At 53.3% G+C, this 20,408-nt stretch overlaps 1 protein-coding gene across 2 annotated transcripts; it reads left to right on the top strand.

The window, feature by feature from the left end:
* Nucleotides 1-3,867: 3,867 nt before the first annotated feature.
* Nucleotides 3,868-19,798, top strand: DBNDD2 (dysbindin domain containing 2). 2 transcript variants are annotated; one of them, XM_044986334.1, is made up of 4 exons: nt 3,868-4,103; nt 13,463-13,615; nt 13,909-14,052; nt 15,402-19,798. In XM_044986334.1, exons 1-4 carry the CDS (start codon nt 4,061-4,063, stop codon nt 15,602-15,604), a joined length of 543 nt encoding a protein of 180 aa, XP_044842269.1. In that variant the 5' UTR covers nt 3,868-4,060; the 3' UTR covers nt 15,605-19,798. The 2 variants fall into 2 exon arrangements, with proteins under 2 accessions (XP_044842269.1, XP_044842270.1); XM_044986335.1 differs by lacking the exon at nt 3,868-4,103 and adding an exon at nt 11,927-12,034.
* The last annotated feature ends 610 nt before the right edge of the window (nt 19,799-20,408 follow it).

Below are 20,408 nucleotides of genomic sequence, written 5' to 3' on the forward strand. Positions count from 1 at the left end.
ATGGAATTTCTGTTCTCTGCAGAGCTCTACTGGCAAGTCAAAGTGTCTTTTGCTCTGGTGGCCATATTCCTCATTGTTTGGACCCCAAATAAAGCAGCTGGTCAGACTAATAGAAAACAAAGTTCTCAGAAGGGTAAAAACATTTCCCTTTCTCCACTTCACACCCATGGGGGGCAGATGTTAACTGTGGAGTGTGAGGTGGTTCCTTGGAGGATATGCATGGGACAGCATTTCAGGGGCAGTTGAGATGCCTAGTTCAATGACTTTCTGTTAGCTGAGTCCCCAGGTCTCAAAACATCTATGCTCTAGGCACATTGTGCTGCCAGCAGAAGAGAGGGGGGAGACAGTAAAGATGCTACTTCCTGTTATGAACCTCTTCGTCAGTTCTGGCAAACACTAACTAGGCCAGTGATGTATTTGTGCAGTGATCATCACCTGCCCCAAGACAGGAGCTACCTGCTCTGAAACTTCAGCAGGTGACTTGCATTGGGGTTTGAACAGGGCAGGTGCATCCATCTAATGAAGCAGCATAAATGGGAGACAGCCTAATTTACCCCTTTGTATAACCTCCCATCACATCACAGACATTGCCTCAGAAGGAGCATTAATGGACCTGGAATCATCCACCATCTCCAGCCCTGCCATTATCTCTGTGCTTCTCCTCCAAGCTTCCCAGCTCCATGTGAGACACGTTCACTTCACAGCAGCCACATTGCTTCAGTCCTGGACCAAAATCTCCCTTTTAAGGGAACTGCAAAATTTCAGGGATCAGAGATGGCATTTCAGCCTGGATGGACTGCACACTCTGGCTCAGCTGTAATTTGTTAGGAAAGAAACCCTGCCTTGTCCATGGCAAAAAGCTAATTTCCTCCTTTACTCCTGCAACTTACTGAACAAATCAAGCCATATCTCACGTACAGCCTCTTACACATGGTGCTTGTAAAGAATAATATCTATTTTCACTGCTTTATGATTCAGTGCCTGGCTGGGGCTTGTTCACCTTTCACTTGGCAGCTGACTTATTTTGTAATCCTTCTACCCCGTCCCAGTGGCCAGGGACCTGAGTAATCTCCTGTTTTCTGCAAACCTATAATAGAAGAAAGAAACCTGAGCAGGAAATGCAGAAGGAACAAGTCACGTTGCATTTTATTCTGACAGAATGCTCAGATTACCAGTTTGCCTCAGGAGCTCTGGCAGGAACTGAACTTTGTGCCATGGTGATGAAAGAGCCATTCCCCGCCCGAGGTTTGCAATGGGGTCTTGCAGCTGACCTGTGACTATGATGTCATCTCAGTAATTCTGGCCACTAGTTACTACGATGACCTGGAGAGAGACAGTTCAATTCAAGGAGACTTGATTGGCCCCACAAGTGATGTCAGTGTAAAGAAAAGAGCCAGGCCCTTCAGGTACCTGTCAGAGAGAAATAAGTTTCAACCTGGACAGGACTACATGCTGTTGACCCCTTGTGTCCATTTGCCAGCAGTGTCCATTCCTGACGGATTGCTGTGTAGCGCGATTCCATCTCTGCCTCTCTCCTTTCTCCCCAGGCCAGGCATGGCATTCATGGCCAAGAGCAGGGAGGACCAGGTTGGAACTTGCAGGGCTGTTTTACACTAAGTTAATTTGAGTAAAACTGATACTCAACAGGCAGTGGGGCCCTATTATAAAATGCCAGGATGCTTCAATGTATTCTACATGCAGAGGGCGATGTTGCTTAATTCTAAGAATTAAGATACTCTTTGCCATGGAAACAGTAAAGAGGGAAACAGCAGAGGGGTGCATGTTTGCTGTGTTATTTATTATTTGCCAGATTATGCCTCTCTTATTCCCACTGAGTAGTATCTTAGTCTTCTATTAGCTCTATTTAAAATCAAAGGGACTACTCAGACTAAGGGAATACTCACTGTGAATAAGGGTGGCGGAATCTGGCCTTAAATCTCACGTTAGAGACTGGTGCCAATTTAGAAAAAGAGACATACTATAGCAGAGATATGGGCTGATGCCCTGGCCTCTAGCTCCCATAGCTGAGAGTGTATATCAGGGAGGTCAGAAAGGAAGGTGTGGGACAGGAATTTGAGGAAGTAATACTACTGGGTAAAGCCACTCATAATACTGATAGGTGCAGTGCAAGAGGTTTCTGTACATTACCAATGTACCTCAATCCAGATCTGCAGTGGCCCTGTTGTTCTAATCTTGAGCCCCCCACAAACACTCTGCTGGGACCTCATAATATTGACCTGCAGTCCCTCTGCTCTTCCAATCCTGGGCTCCTACCAATGCTCTTTAATCCTGATCCCAGGCTATGGACAGAAACAGTCATGTGGAACTCTGGGGTGGGTTTTGGATGTGGATAAATAATCACATGGGCTAAACTGAAACCTCAGAATTAATTTAACTTACATCAGATGGAACCAGGGACATCAGATCTGCACAAATAAACCTCCATGCATGAGCTGTGAATCATCTCCCTCCCTCAAACCAGCCTCCTAGCATAGCAGGTTAACTACCAGTGGTGGCAAGGGACTTCAGTTACAACCACCTGGTCCAGGGGCCAAAGTCAGCAGGGCAGCAAAGCAACCGTGTCCAAGTCAGGAACAACCGACGCAAACAAGTCCAACCTCTTCACTTGTCTGGTAATGTGGTGATGCAAACCCTCTGAGGCAGTGGGCTGGGTGGGACTGACAGTGGTTGCGGGAAACTCCCTTTCTGGCTGTTTCATGCAGAGGATGGGGAGTAAATTGTGTTCTGAGGAGTTGTGAATTCTGGCTGTGATCAGATCCTGTCTGCCCAGAGCAGGGACTGGCACTAGGGAGGGACTGAGTCATTCTGTGGAGACAGAGGAAGGAAATAGCGGGCCTGCTCCTGAGAGCTCTGCCATTGACTCCACTAGGAGCAGAATCAAGCCCAGCATGTTTCAATGATAGCCAAAGAGCTAATGATGAAAACACGCTGGATATGAGGCTGACAGAGGCCTCTAAGGGAATCTGTGTACTGGAGAAACAGGGAATCAGTTATGATAAGAATGGAGTCTGCAGCCCATTGCCTGCTCAATGATCATATGTGCAGTGAATATAGAGAAGCATCAGACATTAATTATTAACATTAGGCAGGGGGAGGCGGTTTTCCAGATGCACCAGTTCCTGCGTTCTGTATATGTGAGCTCTCTCCACAGCAATTGCAGCCTGTTGCACTGTGATGGAGGGAAGCTGATATCCCACCCTCACCCTGCTTCTGCCGTAAGTGCTGCACGGTACAGCAGGGATGCTGGCTTTTCTCAGCTGGTGTCACTTCTTTGGCTCCCTTTGCTGGCAGGCCTCAGGCTGCAGTGCTGAGCTGCAGCCCCAGCTCCATGCTGCAGCCCAAGGAGGGGTGAGAAAAGGGACCTGACTTGCTTCCCCTGGGTCTCCCAGGCGGGTCACCTCTCCTCCCCAGCTCCCGGTGCCCTGGTTCACGGTGCCCCCTTACTGCAGGGTTCCCCAGAGCCCACCAGAGCCACTCAGCTCAGGGTGACACTGTGCTCCTGGCCAGACCCCGTCCTGTGCAAACAGGGCCAGCGCTGCAGTGCCTGGAAGGGGCTGAGCCTGGGGTTGCAGGGTCAGTGCTGAGAAGCTCGCCCTAGACACACCCGTTCCAGCCGGGGGCAGGCTGCTCTCTTGGGTCCCGCCTGCACCTGCTTCCCAGCCGCCCTAACGGGAACCTCAGCCTCTCCTGCTCCCTTTCCCGCCCCGCTGCCCCCGCTCCCTCGCAGGCAGCCCCCCAGCTCCCAGGCTCCAGCCCTTGGCCTTGGTACAGCCGGCGGGAGCCGGGAGCCCGTGCGAGCTGCAATCCCCGCCCCCTCCGGATCACGCAGTTGGTACAGTCTGCCGAGCCCCAGCCAGCCCGGCCCGGGAGGCAGCCCCAGTTGCACGCTCGGCCGGGCCAGCCCCGCTGGAGCGCTGCCTGCCCCGCCTGGCGGGAGAAGCGTGCCCCGGGCTGCAGCGCCCCCTGCACCCGCCCAGCCCTGAGCGCGCCCTGGGCTGCCTGCCGCAGACAGCGCCCGCCTGCCCGCCCGCCGCTGGCCATGTCCGGACCCGGAGCTCACAGCCAGAGCAGGAGGCTGCCCTGTAAGTCCCGTCTCGGGAAGGCTGGTGCGGGGCTGGGTATTTGTCCCCGGTGGCTTCCCAGCGAGGGTCCCCCCGGCTCGGTGGGTGGGATCACCCCGCCGCTGACTCCGGGAGTGGGCATGGAGGGACCTGTGCAGGACCGAGCAGGAGACCCCCCCCCCCGGTGAAATCTCTGCTCCAATGCGCCCCACAGCAGGGACCCTCCCTGGCCCGGACAGCGCCCCAGGGTTGAGACCCACGTGAGGCTGAGGGCGCGCTCCTGATGCCCGCTGCACTGAGCGGGGCTTGGAGCAACCCCCTGTATCCCCGGCACAGCCACCACCGCCAGCCGGAGGCCAGTGCCCGCTCTCACCCAGGCACACAGACAGCAGCTGTGGGGGGCACGCTGCTGACATGCAGCTCTTTCGCGGGCCCAGCTCAGGGGGACTTAGAGTGGGCAGGGTCGCCAGGGGTCACAGTCCTGGCAAAAAAGAACTAAAGCTGAGTCGGCTCACTAAGGGTGAAAGCGCTGCCCTACCATTTATTGCAGCTGGGAGTGTCATTACTCCCCCCAACCCCCCTTATTTTCCCAAGCCACTTAAAACACTGCGTTTAGGGATTCACAATTATCTTGCAGTGGTCAACAGCCCAGAACAATCCTGACTATTGTACAGAAACCGGCTGATTCACCCCCATCCCCAAAGTGTCATATATCATGGGCACAGGCACTGGCCGTCACCCATGACTCACACACACTTCCCGTCTGTTTCACACAACTTTCACCTACACACCCACTCGCTCCTTCTCTCACACACTTACATTGCACACCTACTCAGCCACACCTGGATCTGCCTTGCACTGTGTGCATCTCTCAGCCAAATGTTTGCTCTGTAAATTTACAGTCAAACATGAGCAATTACTGCTCAGCCACAGTTTAGTCTAGACGCCTCCCTGTGTTCTGTCTGTGTCAGTCCCCTCTGTGTGTGTGTGTGTGTGTGTGTGACTGTGTGTACATGTACACAAAGGTACTGACTGATGGAGGGAGTTGCGGTTTTGTCCGCGTGGAAGTGCTAACCCAGTGGCGCTCTGCTCCCCCATGCCTTGCCCCCGGCACACGACTCCCTGAACCCTTTCCTTTTTTAGTGAATTGTTTAGCTCTGGCTCATCCTCGGAAGCTGCTGCCAGGCCCCGGCTGGAGCAGCATAGACTCCACAGGCAGCAGCCGCAAACTGTGCTGTGAACAGGCACCAGGCAGAGCACCCCCCACCAATGGGCTCATGGACATGGCAGCCCTCTCCTCCCACAGGCATAGCCCTTCTCTGTCCTTCCCCAGACAATTCAGCCATACAACTCATACACCAGTGCCCTCCCACATCCCTCCATACACCCCATAGCTCCCTTCCGCCAGCGCCTTCCCACATCTCTCCCTACACCCCACACAACCCACCCACCAGCTCCTCTCCACCTCCCCCCACACAGGCAGTGCACCTCTCCACCCCACCAGGCAGCAGCTCCCTCACCAAAGCCCTCAGTTCTACAATCCCTATTTCCTGGCCGCTCACCTCTGCACAGCCACCAACCCCCCTGCCTCCATCTCGCAGTCACCATGCACCAGCCTCCCCTGAAGTCTCTCTTCTACGCCCCATGGTGATTGGCGCCTCCATCCTTTCACATCCTATTGTAATATCATTAGTAGTTCTACATGCTGAGATCCAGGCAGTCACCTCTCAAGCTGCTGGGTAGTAGGACTGGCTTGTCCTATCCTGGCATGGATAGCCCTGTGTCCTCCGCTGAGGGCATTCCTTTTGGTGGGGGTGCAGGCTGCTTTCCTGTGAAGCATCTGGCACTGGCCTTTGCCAGAAGCCGGGCCCAGGGCTGGCTGGGACGTTGTCTGATCTGGAACGGCAAAGCTCTCCATCACCTGTGGAACCTAAGGACAGGAGCAAACCCCTGAAGCAGCAAGTGTTCTGTATGGAGAAGCTCCATGGAGCCGAGCAGATAGTGAGTCAGTGAAGGATTCTGCACAGCCAGGCCAGCTCCAGGCAAAGCTGGGGAGGAGAGACGAGGTGGTATCCCAGCTCCTTTAATGAGCCTCTCAGCAGGACTTGGAAAAGCTCCAGTGAGTGGGGCAGAACATGGTGTGGAGGCTGCCGGTCCATGCAGCCTGCAGCAGCGAGCCTCCCAGCCTGGGTCGACAGACGCAGGCTAGCAGGACTCACCCGAGCGCTCTAAAAATAGCGGTGTGGGCAGTGCTTTGAAGTGTGGCTTGTGCTGGAGCTCGGACTGTGAAGACCACCCCCCTCCCTAGGCTTCAGAGCCCAAGCTCCAGACCGTGCTGCAACGTCACAGTGCTGTCTACACTGCTATTATGAGAGCACTAGCGCAAGTTCCTGTAGCCTGAGTCTGTCGACCTGGGCTGGGAGGTTTGCTGCCAGGGGCTATGTAAATATCCCCTGTGTGGCTTATGAGCCTCCCCACCTCCTCTCATCCTCCCGAATGCTCTCCTGGCTTATCCTGCTCAGGGTTCTATGTCAAGTGAATCAGGCCCTGTAAATAGCAGGGTCTTGTGACGCGGCCTCTGCTGGGGAGAGAGCTCTGGGCTGTGGGGATATTTTTAGTGTGGAGTCACAGAGGAGTTGAGGATTGGCTGGAAAAATACCGAATACCGTTCATGAAGAATCCATGTCAGAAACCAGGATCACAAGGTGCCACCTCCTCACCCCACTGACACACTCGCTCTCCGCCCTCCTGTTTTTTCCTGCTCTGTCTTTGCTAAAACCACTTCCCTCCCTCTACCCCTCCTGTGCACTCCCTCTCACCCGGCAGGCTTGGGTTTAAGTTTTTCCTTTTGCTGCGATACAAGGCCAGATGCGGAATCTGAGAGGGAGGCTGCGCAGAGAGTTTGTACAGGAGCATTCGGCAGGTTCCAGACATCCAGTTTATGGTTAGCTCATCGTCCAGGCCTCTTCTAGGTTATTCCAACGGTTGTGTTCCAGCTGCCTCTCCCGGAGACTGAAGGAAATTGCAAATTTTAGGGTGGCTTTACCCTTTATCCTGCAATGTTCTTGCTCAGAGGGCTGAGACTGGAGTAGCTGCGAGCTTCCCCCACAGTCACTGCCTCGACCTGTTCCCTGTAATGCCTCCTTCTGGCAGGGCTCAAATCAAAGGGAGCCCAGGGTACTGTGATTTCCTCCACCACTAGTGTGAACGGGGTCAGTGCGTCCCTGTTCTGGTTCACAGGGCCTGGGGGGATGCTTTTGAGGGACTGCCCAGTCATGGCATGGCTAGATCAGGGGTGAAACTGTGTTCCTTGGAGTTGCTCCCTAGAGAACTGATCCACACCCTACAGAATGTACCCTCTTCCCTCATTTATACTCTGTTGACCTCCCCTTTCCCCCTGACCTTGCCCCATTCATGGCTTACTCTGTTTCTTTAATCTCTTGGGGAGTTTTCAAGGGATTTAAAGAGACATCAATTAAAGAAAACCCTCTCCCCATCTCCTCTTGTATTGTGCCTCCTTTAACAAGCCCCCCCCACCCCGCAGCCATTCAAACTGCCTGGTGCACAGAGTGGGATTTGTACTAGGATCTGGCAGGACAAGAGGAAATGACAAACGTGTCCACTCCCAGCGGAAACATGGCCAGACAAGCTGCCGTGTGCTCAGCGCTCAGCCCAAGAGATCAGTGAAAAGATCTCACTGTGTCCCAAAGAATCCATTCAGCCATATCACCCCTAGGGCTCATGTCACCCTCAGTTGTTGGGAGCTACCCAAAGCCAATGCTTGGCACCGGTCCCTGCTGGTGTGGAATGGCTAGGAGCGCCTTGTGGCTGGTACTCCTGCACCACTCACTATTATGCTTCCTGCAGGAAGATGGGGAATAGAGGAGCTATGAGCACCTTCCATGTCTGGCCTTTCTGCAGTCACCCTACAGGGTCTCATGCTGAGAGACAGAGAATCCCAGCTGTGCAACCCAGCCAGCGTATCTGCCCTGTTTCTTTCAGTACCTCTTGCTAAGGCAGGGTGGCACTGGAGTCTCCGGAGCCAGAACACCTCCCCGGCTCCTTACATTGCTTTCTGCTGCTGGGAGAGGCTGGGACTGAAGAAGCTGAGCAATGGCAGTAGAAGGAAATCCCCATATCTGTTTCCTTCTCACGGGCCTGTGGTAGGCTGGCTCCTCTCCCTTCAGTCCCCACACTTGCATTCAGGTCCAGTTCTTCTATAGGCTTTGGTGCCTAATGAGCAGCAAGAGCCGGAAGGATTTGAAGGCAGCAGGGAGCCTGGTGCCATTTCACGCTCTTGGGAAGTGACAGGCTGACGTGTTGGGGGGTCAGCGATCCAGGGAAGGCAGTGCTGTGTCCCAGCGGCGAATGTGCATAAGCTTCAGCCCATTGGTTGAGTGCCTTGTAAAAAAGACCACCAGCAGGTATTTAAACCTCAGAATGAATTCCCTGCAGCGCACAGGGGCTGCATTGTGTGAGTGTGTGTCACTTGCTGGGAACATGCCATCCTGATGAGACAATCACAGGGACTGACAGCGAGGAGAATGTGACCATCAGTCACATGGCGAAGGGCAGAGACAGGGAATGTTACTCTCTTTTATTTCCTCCATGGCGGGTATTTAGCTGCAAATACATGAGCAGAGCTCTTGGCCTCCTAGAGTGCCTGAGACACAGGAACAGAGCGAGGGGGAGGGGAGAGAGGGAGCTGAGATGAGGAAGTGGGGAAAAAGGCTCCATCTCAGTTTCTCACTGCAGTCACCAGTCAGTCACCCCGCTGCACATCTTGCTTGATGCCTGCCTTAGTTACATAATGGTATTTCAGTGCCGGCTACTCAGCTGGCTAATAAAAGCTCGCCAAGGAATGTACAGACAAGTTTGCTAATAAATCCAGGCACATCTTCCCCATTGAGGCGCTAGCACAACTCTTGATACACCAGCAGCAACTGTTAGTGTACCAACCCATGCCACCTCCCTGCATCTCCTCCTGGGTGCATGGAACAGCCCATGGCTGTAATTGTCATGTCTTGAGAGAGAGATGTACAATGTGTGCATTAACAGTGTAGAAAATTGCAAACTCTTAGGATGGCCTTACCCTTTATCCTGCAAATGTTCTTGCAGGGAGGGCCTGAGACTGGAATAGCCGTGCGTTCCCCCTTTCCCTCCTGCATACAGACAGTGCCTCCTCCGGGTAGAGGTTGGGAGCTCACCTCCACAGACAGGGCTCAAATCAAAGGGAACCCAGGGCACTGTGCTTTCCTCCAACACTAGAGTGACTGGGGTCAGTGTGTCCCTGTTTCCACTGTGTCCCCTGTTCCAATGGAATAGGTACATCGAGTAGATCACATGGTGCTTGTTGCTCTACTGGAAAGTGAAGTTGTAACATATAGGCTATTGGGCCCCCAAACAGCAGTATTATTAATCTGTTAGGTTCATATTGATATTGCAATAGTATCTAGGGACCCTGACTGAGGATAGGCCCTGCTGTGCTAGGTGCTGTACAAACACATAGTAAGAGTCACGCTGTGGTTGTAGAAGCCAGCCTGTGGTTGTGGACGCTGTTGATGCCAAGGATATGAGGAATGCGGGACCTTGGGAAGGAGTGTGAGGTGCAAGAACTTCAGGATCACCTTCTCCAAAGTGTCCCCAGCTCTCAGGGGTTTCACTAGAGCAGCTTAACGCTCCCAGTACCTGAAGCTTGGCTTCTCTGCACTACTTTGTTGGTACTTGAATTTGCTGGCCACTTTCCCTGGGAAAATTGTGACAAGCCACTGGATGGTCCAGCCTGTTAGCCATGGATTCCAACAATGCTACAGCTGCAGCTTTCCTGGAGCAGTGGGAAGCTGGTGACTCTGCCCTGGTGGGAAAGCACAATAGGGCAGGCTCCATGCAGCTGGGCTGTGTCATTAGTATCATTTTATCATGTCATTTTATCATGGTTATTTTTAGTAAAAGTCATGGACAGGTCACGGGCAATAAACAAAAATTCACAGAGCCAGTGACCTGTCCGTGACATTACTAAAAATAACCCAGGCGCAGAGCTACATAGCGGGGAAGAGTGGAGTCCCACGGCAGAGGGGACGGTCAGGCCGAGCCCTCCGCCAGCGGGCCACAGCTCCGGACCGGGACAGGGGTGTGTGGCTGTGGCTGCAGCTCCCACCAAGCCTCAGCCGCAGCTGGGGGTGGCACACAGCCATGGAAGCTGCGAGTGGGATGCACTGCCCCCAGTGCAGCTGCCGGGCAGGAGCACACAGCCCCGGATGCAGCACCTGCCAAGCCTGGAACGCCCCAGGGTTTGGGCGCACGGCCCTGGATGCAGCCTCCGCCAAGCCTGGGACACCGTGGGGCTAGGGAGTGCACCCCGGCTGAAGCTCCTGGTGGAAGCTGTGGGGCTGGGGCTGCAGGGTCCTGGTTCCAGCCAGCCCCAGTTTCAGGGCAGGGGCGCACAATCCTGCCTCCGCCTCCTGAAGCCCTACACGTCATGGAGGTGCGGGAAAGTCACGGAATCCATGACTGCTGTGGCCTCCATGACTAAATCATTAGCTACCCTGCAGGGGCTGCCAAAGGGGCCTAGAGTTACCTCAGTGCTAATTGAGGGAGACACAATCCTCCAGGGTTAACCTGTTCTTTGTGCAGCCCAGAGCTTTGTAATTAGACCACCCCAGTCTCCTCCCTGCCTCTGTGCCATAGCTGTTCCCTCAGCCCTTCTCTGCCTCCCAGACTTTCTCTGACACAGCTCTGGTGTTGCTGATGGATTAGCGAGTATGTGTGGGAGTGAAGGGATCGGGGGGCTTGGATTCTGTGTGGCCCTGCACCAGGATAAGGAGGAGAATGAGCTCCTGGCCAGTGCAGCAGCCGATGGTGAGACCAGCAAGGAAAGTAAAATGGGCTTAATCTCGACATGTTGTTAAGGTGCTTTCAACACGGGGTTTAGTCTCTTGGCAAAGCGTGTGAGATCCTGGCTGCATGGGCACCTCGCCAGCCCAGCCCTTGGCAATGGACAAGGAGACAGACAGCAGCAGGGGCTGGCACTGAGCTCTCTGGCTGCAGTAAGTGGAGAGGCCTAGACCTGGGCTGGGCATCTTGGAACCAGAACTTATGCCAGGCGAGTTGGAGCCTGGAAATGGACCCAGCAGTAATGGGACAAGCAGAACCAGAAATGAATACAGAATCCCAGGGAAATGTGCAGGTCACCAGGAGCTATAAGTCACACAGCGTTGGCAGCTGGTTCCTGTTCAGTATATTTCAGATGCAGGAGTTTAGCCCTGAGGGGTTTCCCTGGGGCAGGTGTCTGGGCAGGGAGTTTAGCCCTGAGGGGTTTCCCTGGGGCAGGTGTCTGGGCAGGGAGTTTAGTCCTGAGGGGTTTCCCTGGGGCAGATGTCTGGAGTAGGGTGTTTCGTTTTGAAGGGTTTCCCTGCAGCAGGTGGGGGAGGGGAAGGCGGAGATTAGTCCTGAGGGGTTTCCCTGGGGCAGATGTCTGATGGGGAAGAAGTTTAGCCTTAAGAGATTTCCCTATGGCAGGTATTGGGGGTGGGGGGGATTTAGCCCTGCTGGGTGTCCCTGGGGCAGGTGTCTGGGCAGGGAGTTTAGCCCTGAGGGGTTTCCCTGGGGCAGGTGTTGGCAGGGGATGGAAGAAGAAGTTGGTTTCCTCTGGGGTCTTATGTTATAACATTCTGGTCCTGATACAGACACAGCCCCTGCCAGCCAGGGTGGGGATCCCAGGCAATTGCTGCCCTTTGCTGGGATCCAGCAGCAGGAGGTGGGTTTGGTCAGTGCTGGGATGGGGACAGGCTAGGATGTTTGTTTGGTTTCCTTGGTTTCTGCCCTGCCCGGCTGGGTTGTCACATTTTCCTTGCCTGGCCAAGAGTAGCAGAGACGGATCCTAGAATGAGACTCCAGTCTGGAAGCATCCAGGCAGCTGCTGGAATAAACCAGCAAGGCCCAATTCCTCAAAGGTATTTAGGCTCCTAAATTCCATTGCACTCAAACACCTGAGCGGATCTGGGCCCAGGAAACCAATTGGCCAAGCTAGAAGGGCTGCAGGTTCTTTGCTCCTCTGGTTTCCTAAAGCAGGAGGGACAGAGACGGGCCCTGCTGTGCTTAGGAGGAACTGGCTCTCCACAACCTTGTTCCCTGCGGAGGGCTCAGCCCTCTTCGCTCAGTGACTCCTCGTTGCTCTTGGGAGCAGAGTTAAACCATGGGTGGGATGAAAGGAATGCAAATGCAAAGATCCAGGCTGGTTGTGTGTGAAGGGGGGTGGGGCGAATGGAGGAGCCTGTTTGTGTGTGGCGGGGAGACTGGGATTATAGACTGGCGTATGGAGGGGAGTGTTTGTAGGCGGGAGTGGGGATGTTAATGCCATTTTATTACTGTCACATTTCTCAGTCCTGGGAGAGTTTCTGCTGTGTTAATATTCAAAGGCAACTCTCCGGTTAAGGCAGCAGGAAAACCAGAGTGTGACAGGTTGGAGCTGAGACTACCCCATATCACGTACACCCGATCACTCTGGTTACACAGTCCTGAATGGTCACCATCTGTGCTGCCATGTTTCCTCTCTGCCAAGCAAGGCAGGAGTGTCATCTAGTGCAGGGGTTTTCAAACTTCATTGTACCTTTCTGACAACAAAATTACTACATGACGCCGGGGGTGGAGGGCCGGAGCCTGAGCCCTGCTGCCCCGGGTGGGGGAAGAGAGGGGGTTGGAGCCTGAGCCCCAGTGCTCTGCGGGGGACAGACAGGGGGCCGGAGCCCAAGCCCTGGGTCTCAGCAAGTCTAATGCTGGCCCTGGCAACCCCATTAAAATGGGGTTGCGACCCACTTTGGGTCCCGACCCACAGTTTGAGAACCGCTGATTAGTGGTTAGAGCAGAGGCCTGTGAGTCAGGAGGACCTGGTTCTATTCCTGGCTCTGATACTGGGTGACCCTGGGCAAGTCACTTCTGCTTTCTGTGCCTCAGGTTCCCTCTCTGGAAAATGGGGATAACAGAACACTAATCCCCTCTCACGGAGGGGGTGAGAGTTAAAGTTTGTAGAGTGCTTTGAGAACCCTGGAAGAAAGGTGGGGAAGCCCAAAGTATGAGATGGCCATTGCAGCTGTGGACACCAGACTGGGCTATATCACAGGAGGAGAGTCAGTAGCAGTGGTCCCCAGCTCAGAGTGCACTGCTGGAGCAAGCTCCATGGCCTGTAATACCTCTTCTATTGCTACCAAATCACAATGCACCCCCATGGGTAAAGTAGAGCAGGAGAGCAATACCTATCCTGCAGGACACTGATAGACGGAATAGGGTGGACTTATGCAGCCCTTCTTGGCCTTGGCTGATCTCCCATGCCCCATCTGACTGCATCTAGCCTGTGCCTGATCTTCCACCTTGTTCCTCTACAGCTGACATGGAGCATGGGCAGCGGGGACTGGAGCCAGAGCAGATGCAGCAGCAGCTCAAGTTACGTGACAGGCAGAAGTTCTTTGAGGAGGTTTTCCAGCATGATGTGGATTTCTTCTTCCCTATGTCCCACCTGCAGATAGAGCACAGGAGACGTAAGTTCCGTGGGGTAGGGGGAGGCATCTGTTACACACAGAATGGGATGGAAGGCCGTGCAGAGGGGGTGACCTGTTATTTATAGAGCCCTGAACAGGCCATAAAGATAAGAGCCCTGAAGAGCTCACACAATAAACAAGCCAGCAGGCTAGTCCCACAAGCTGGCCTCCCATGGCATCGTCTTCTCATAGACTCATAGACTCTCAGTGCTGCTGGTCCAGGGCTAAGAGTTTCTCATCTGACTGGCACTAGTGATGGGCCCTCCCTAGTTTTGTGGCCCGTGTCTCTGCAGCTCCGCTGGGCAGCATTTCCTCCATGGAGGTGAATGTGGATATGCTGGAGCAGATGGAGATGATGGACCTTTCTGACCAGGACACCATGGACGTGTTTCTCAGCTGTGGGACAGAGGATAACAATGTTGCTGGTCTCCTGCCAGGTATGTACGCAACCCTCCCTGTTAGCTCCCCGCTGTCCCCCCAACCTTCATGCCAGCTGGTCAGTTCTTCGATCCAGTCCAAGCCTTGCTGTGACTCTCTTCAATCCCGAAGAGCAACAAACTTGGGGCTTTGGCCTGTGGGGTTGGAAAAGTTCACACCAGCACGGCTCCGCTAGTACAGTTCCATCGGTGATATGAGCAATGGAGGCTGCTGTGCAGAAAGGGCACAGGCATTTTCAGCATCACAACATCTAATCATAGGGAAGGATACTGTTGTACAAACACCTGTCCCCTGCCTACACTACAGCCACCATTGCTGGGAGCAGAGAATTATGGATCCAAGTTTTCCAGGGCTGATGTGCACTCTGAGCTCTTTAAGGTTTGTAGGACTGAATTCTTGTCCCCCAAAACTGCTCTAGAGCAGCCACTGTCCCGTCACACCCTGCCGCACTCCTCACCACACTCACTCGCCCCTGGGTCCTGATTGCCCATGCTGAGCTCTTTGCACAAAGTGTGGGGGTGCCAAGACCCTGACTGTCTTGCACTGAGCTCCCTGTTGGGGGCGGTGTCGGCACCTCAGTGGCCTCAGGCTGGGCTCCTCGCATGGGGAGTGGAGAGCCAGGCAGGTTACCCTGTGTTGAGCTCATTGCCTGGGGAGGGGGACCCTAGTGGGAGAGGAGGAGGCATCAGGAGGCTGATCACCCCATACCGCACTCCTTGCAGCGACTCTGAGAATGAGTCACTCTGAGAATGAGTCAAGCCATTTAGCGGCAGATTCTCCTCTGTTCCAGTTAAACGGCCTCACACATGAAGGCCCCAAGCTGGAATTTTACAAGCGAGACGGAAAAGGCTCCACTGCCAAAAATGGGGAAGGAATGTGAGGCACATGCCCTGCTGCCAAAGTCTGGGACTGGGGAAGGAGACCCGGCTCCAGCAGCAGCCCGGCTCGTGCTGGGGATCAAAGTCGGGCTAAGGGATCAGTAGCTCAGCAGCTCAGTCCTGCGTACGGCCAGCTCATGTCTCTCTGCTCATGGACAATAAGAATTTTGAGCCCAGTGACTCCCACCCAAATCCCTCCTACTCCCCATCTCTCCTGACAGGGATAGTTCCAGCCCACTGCCTCATCTCCTTTCCTCCTAAAGGGCCTAGAAACATTGTGTACCAGAGTTGCTGCCCCTGCTGAAATGGCGCTCTGCACATATGTAGCCCCTGCAGTGGGCTGGGAAAGGGATGAAGGCACAGCCTGCCTGCGGAGGGCTATGGTGGAGGTGAAGGGGGCTGGGCACAAGGCCTGCAAAGATGCTAGCACGTTGGTTTCTTCTGCTAATCTTGCCTCTCTCCTTGGGCAGAGCCCAGCCACTACCAGGAGGAAATCACCCTGCAAGTGCCCAATGCAGCCGAGATCAAATCTCGGATCTCGTCCACATCCTCCGTCTCCACAGACCTGAACAGCCTGGACACCAGTGAGGAGGGGACCGAAACCCCCGTGGTGCAGTCGGATGAGGACGAGCCCCAGGAGGACAGCCCTGAAGTGCAGGCGGCCAGAAGCTAGCAGCAGGCTCCCTGCTCTCTCCTCATCCACCCTCCGCATGGACCTGCCAGCATGAGAGGAAGGAAGGCTGCTGGTTGTTTGACAACCCGAGCCGTCTCCCCATCCCAAGGAGCAGAGAGACGGCTTCCCCCAGCACGTTCTTCAGTCAGTCAGGAGAGTGGTGCTGAAACAGAGGGGTAGTGTAGTGCTTCAGAAATTAACTCTTCAGGCTTTGCTACTAACTCTCCCGCTTCACCCATCCGAACTGCTACACGAGCCATGGCCTCAGCTGTGCTGTGCCCATTTCTGGCAAGGCCTCCCCGCAGGATCACATCCCCCACAGTCCCAGTGGGACCCCTCCCCCTTCTAGGCAAATGTGTAACAAGAGCCTACAAAGAAATTACACTCCTGTCAAATAAGCCGTAGGGATGGTGTGTGTTATTGGAGAACCATGAATGCCTGGTGGTTGGTGGGGATGAGGGTCTGACCTAGGAAATGGCTGCAGAAGGAGGAAGAGGAGAGCCTCAGGGAGGGGAGACAGGTTTAAGGCAAGGGATAAAGCATTTACAGCCATACTACCAAGGACAAGACCTCAGTAGCAGATGAGCCAAAGTTTCCCAGTTGCCGGAGAACAAGCGGCGCCAGCCCAATCCAGTGGCCATTCCTCTGCCCAACATAAATACAAGTGGCATAGTCCTCATTACCCACCGCTGAGGAGAACTATGGGGGTTAATGGGGCAAATCACCAACCCATCCCAATAATACTGAGCACTTCTATGGTGCTTTGCATTTTCAAAGGACTTTGATTGCACTTGTGCTTACAGAGGAGACAGCCTGAGACCGCAGTGAGACTGTACTGATTCCCACACTAAACCCGCAGGGCTGGTGGGCGTGGGAGCACTGTGATCTGTAACATGACCCCACGAGTGTGTTCATGCAATTCCCCATGAATTGTGTGACCCTTCTAGCACCAATCATCAGCAGAGTAGCCCCCTCAGCACAGCAGAATACCCAGCATGGCTGTTGGAGCTCTGGCTAGCTGCGATACAAGGACAGATTGTCACTTTGACTCCTCCTTGCTGGCTATTTGTCTTGCCCTCTTCCTACTCTTGGGAATGAGGATAGCCACACACAGATCCGGCTGCATCACCATTTTAGGGAGGCGTGCTACTGTCACCAGCTGCTCTAATACAGGAAAGCTTTGGCCACAAGGAGACTAACAGGAAAAACAAAGTCACTGCCATGACGAAAATGGAGCATCCTCAAGGAGAGGAGTCTGGTATATAAATAACAGAGGCTGGGTATTGCTCTAGATCCAGGCCATTTCCCAGGGAGCATTCAGAGCTGCATAGTAGCTAGACACATACTAGTAGACACAGTTGTACCCTGGCTGCAGCATTTAGCATCCCAAGTGCCATCAAACGAAAAGCCAGGTGCAGATGAGTCACATTCTGTCCACTATACTGCCTCATAAAGCACTTTCCAGAGAAGGAGGTTAAAAGGAAAAGAAAGGTCTGAAAAGAGGAAGTGACTCAGCAGATTGGCAACTCCCGAGAGACCGGGGCAGCACAAATATAGTCCTAGCAATCAGCTAAACCCATGGAAAAATCCAAGAAGTGAATGACCACTGCTGAGCAAGGACTGCCCTCAGGATCCTTATTTCAGAGCCGGTTTGCAGCAGTCTATGGACAGAGTGGTGCAGGGAGTTTTCTAAGCCCAGAGAATGTGTGTCCAGTGCCTCTGGCCATCCTGGCTCATGCATAGCTGAAGCATTCCAGTACTGCACATCTCCACCCCCGTGCTGAGAAGCTTGGCATGTTCATTACAGGAGTGCTCTTCCAGGTCTCAATGGTTTGGGGATAGGGCTAGACATACATTGTGAGTTTGGGGGTATTGCTTGGGGCTGCATTGAGTGCTTGTTTGTGCCGTTGCAAGTCAGAATGGTGGCAGGTGTTCTCCAGATGTTGGGTGTGGTTCAAAACATTCTGGAGCCAGATCTTCTGTTGTGCAGCATCTGCAGCTCCCATCCAATCTCCTAGGCCTGGAGTCCCTCACATTCTCTTATAAAGTCCTGGCATGGAGCTCATGTGTCTAGATTCCATATGGGCTGCTGAGCAAGCACGTGCTCCTACAAGGTGTGGAGCACTCTGGCCCTGATGTAGAGAAGCATAAACATTTAAGCAGGTGGCTAGCCAATTAAAGTTAATGGGCTTACTCACAAGCATGTGTTTAACCTTAAGCATAAGTGTTTCACTACATAAGAGCTAGTGTGTTCTGCAGGTTGCAGGATCAAGCCCTAAATGAGCTCGCTGAACTTCTCCTGCACACCCATCAATACTTAGGGAGGGAGCACTTCCAACATTGGAGACTTGTCTCTGAACATTTTGTGTGAATCATAGTAATTATTAAGGCTACGTTTTAGTCATGAGTATTTTTAGTAAAAGTCATGGACAATCATGGGCAGTAAACAAAAATTCACGGCCTGTGACCTGTCCATGACTTTTACTGTATACCCCTAACTAAAACCTGGGTGGGGCACGATGGGTGCTGGGGGAGGTGGCCCGGAACCCCCACTCGTGCTGGGGGGCGGGGGGCAGCAATGCACAGCCCGGGATCCCTGCTGGTACTGGGGTCAGGGGTTAGTGGGGATGGCAGGCTCCCTACCCGACTCTGCATGTCTCTGCAGCTCCTAGGCGGCGGAGGGGCCAGGGAGCTCCGCAGGCTTCTCCTGCCACAAGCGCCGGCTGCGCAGTTCTCATTGGCTGCGGTTCCCCGCCAATGGGAGCTGCAAGGGCAGGGCCTGCGGGCAGCGTATGGAGCCCCCTGGCTCTTCCATCACTTAGAAGCTGCAGGGCCATGCCAGAGGGAGCCGGGGAGCACCCCCACCCCAAGGTAAGTGCCCCCTGCTCCTCTCAATGCCTGCCCCTAGCCCTGAGCCCCCTCCCACACACCCAAACTGCTGCTGCTGGCCCACGGGCTGCCCGGCTCGGGAAGCCCCTGAGCCAACACCAGCCAATGCAGAAGTCACGGAGGTCACAGAAAGTCATGGAATCCGTGACCACCGTGACAGACTTGCAGCCTTATTCATTATCTTTGTTCATTTGGGAACTCTGGAATTCAGCATATGCCCCAGACATTGGAGATGGCAGAAATGATACAAGTTTGGACTGTGGTATTTTACAAATGATTTTTTACATACACATCTAACCACAGCACTTTGTCTTGGCTGCTTGTCTGGCTGAGAGACTGAGATACAAACTGATGTGAGTAGCTTTTATATATAGTTAAGGATAACCAGGGCAGGACCGGGGGGTCTCTTGCACGGCTAGCTCTTTGCACTGTGTCTACCCTATAATGTAAGATCCTGCTCTTTGGCATATGTTAAAGCTTTGCTGAAAGGCTGCACCGTGCTCCGGTAGGCAGGTCAGACTATTCTTAGTGAGATGCTAAACCTGCCCTGTGTTGTATAATCCATTAACTCTGAGGAGATTGCAATGTAGTCATGGGGTTAATGGTTCAATAAAATTTCAGGTTCAAATGTGTGTCGTGTCTGCCCTCTAGTGGGGAATGTAATTAGACATTAAAAATGAGTGCAGGAATTAAACATGATTGCCTTACACAGCCCCTGTGGAAAATAAGAACATGTTCTTGCAGAGTAGGCCTGGTGAGATGTTGTTTCACGCTGCCACAGAGAGCAAAAACAAGTGCCGGGGCTTGTACAGTGCGACAAACTCAACATCCCAGGTCCTCAAGAAATTAAATAACTGTCAACAAGCTTGTTAACCAAGCCCTTCAAACAAGGGAAAGTTTGCCAGGGTCAGAATCTGTTTTATCGCTCCATCTGTTCAGTGCTGAGGGAAGTGGTCAGGCCTGCTGTCATCCATACTGACAGCTCCAGAATCCAGATTTTCAACAGACCTCAAAACCCAGGAACATGGTGCTCGGAGGATATTCATTAGACAAGTAATCCCAGTGCTAAACCACAGATATATTGGCCACAGCAGCAAGCAGTAGAATGTTAGACAGCAAGTGACAGCCTAAAAACCCAAACACACTTCTAGAACTGGAATTTCCATGCAATTAGGTTCATGTAGCAACATTTTATAAAAAAAAGCAAGGCAAAGTGTAGAGATCAGTACATCCTGCTCCTACTAATGGACTCTGGCATCTACACTCAGTTACCGACACAGCTTTTAGAGGTGCTTGGGTGGATGTATATCGAGATATATATTAAGGTAAACATGTCTATAGAATATAAACCTTCCTGCTTCACAGCATACGCCATTATTAGCTTTCAGTATTAGGAAGCAACTTCCTCTTTGGGCAAAGTATTACATAACTGTCTATTGTGTGTTTTTAGCATCTGCTCAAGTATCTACTACAGGCCACCATCAGAGACAAGCCACTGGTTTAGATGGACCCCAGTTGGATCTGATATAATTCCTCTGTTCAAAGAAAATACTCATTTCCCCAGGATAATCCATGTTCTATCACCTTGAAAAACAGATCTTGACTTCTATTTCCCCCCCCCCCCCCCCCCCAAAAAAAATCCATAGCTAAGAAAGGTGACAACTCCGCAGAACTGGGACAGGCCGGAGAATTTGTCTTTGCAGTCAGGCAATGAGGTTCAGAGGCCTTCACCTCTAGGGTACAAGTTCCAGCGTGACTCTAGATTAGGGGTCCTAGCTAGCTCAGGGCAGGGAATAGGATAAGGAGCATGTTGCACCTAAGGCACTGCATCAGATCCAGTCCACTCCCAGAGCAGGCTGGAGAGTGACCCAAAAGGCCTGCGTGAGGCCAGTGGGTGGGTCCCGCTCCTGTCAGT

This window comes from Mauremys mutica, chromosome 13 (assembly GCF_020497125.1).
Source record: "Mauremys mutica isolate MM-2020 ecotype Southern chromosome 13, ASM2049712v1, whole genome shotgun sequence".
In the NCBI taxonomy this organism is placed as follows: domain Eukaryota; kingdom Metazoa; phylum Chordata; order Testudines; family Geoemydidae; genus Mauremys; species Mauremys mutica.

Bases quoted from the DNA above. Each gene is read 5' to 3' on its own strand.
- DBNDD2 (XM_044986334.1), top strand. From the start codon at position 4,061: ATGTCCGGACCCGGAGCTCACAGCCAGAGCAGGAGGCTGCCCT. The intron at 4,104-13,462 runs GTAAGTCCCGTC...GTTCCTCTACAG, and splicing joins CCAGAGCAGGAGGCTGCCCT to CTGACATGGAGCATGGGCAG. The intron at 13,616-13,908 runs GTAAGTTCCGTG...GTGTCTCTGCAG, and splicing joins GCAGATAGAGCACAGGAGAC to CTCCGCTGGGCAGCATTTCC.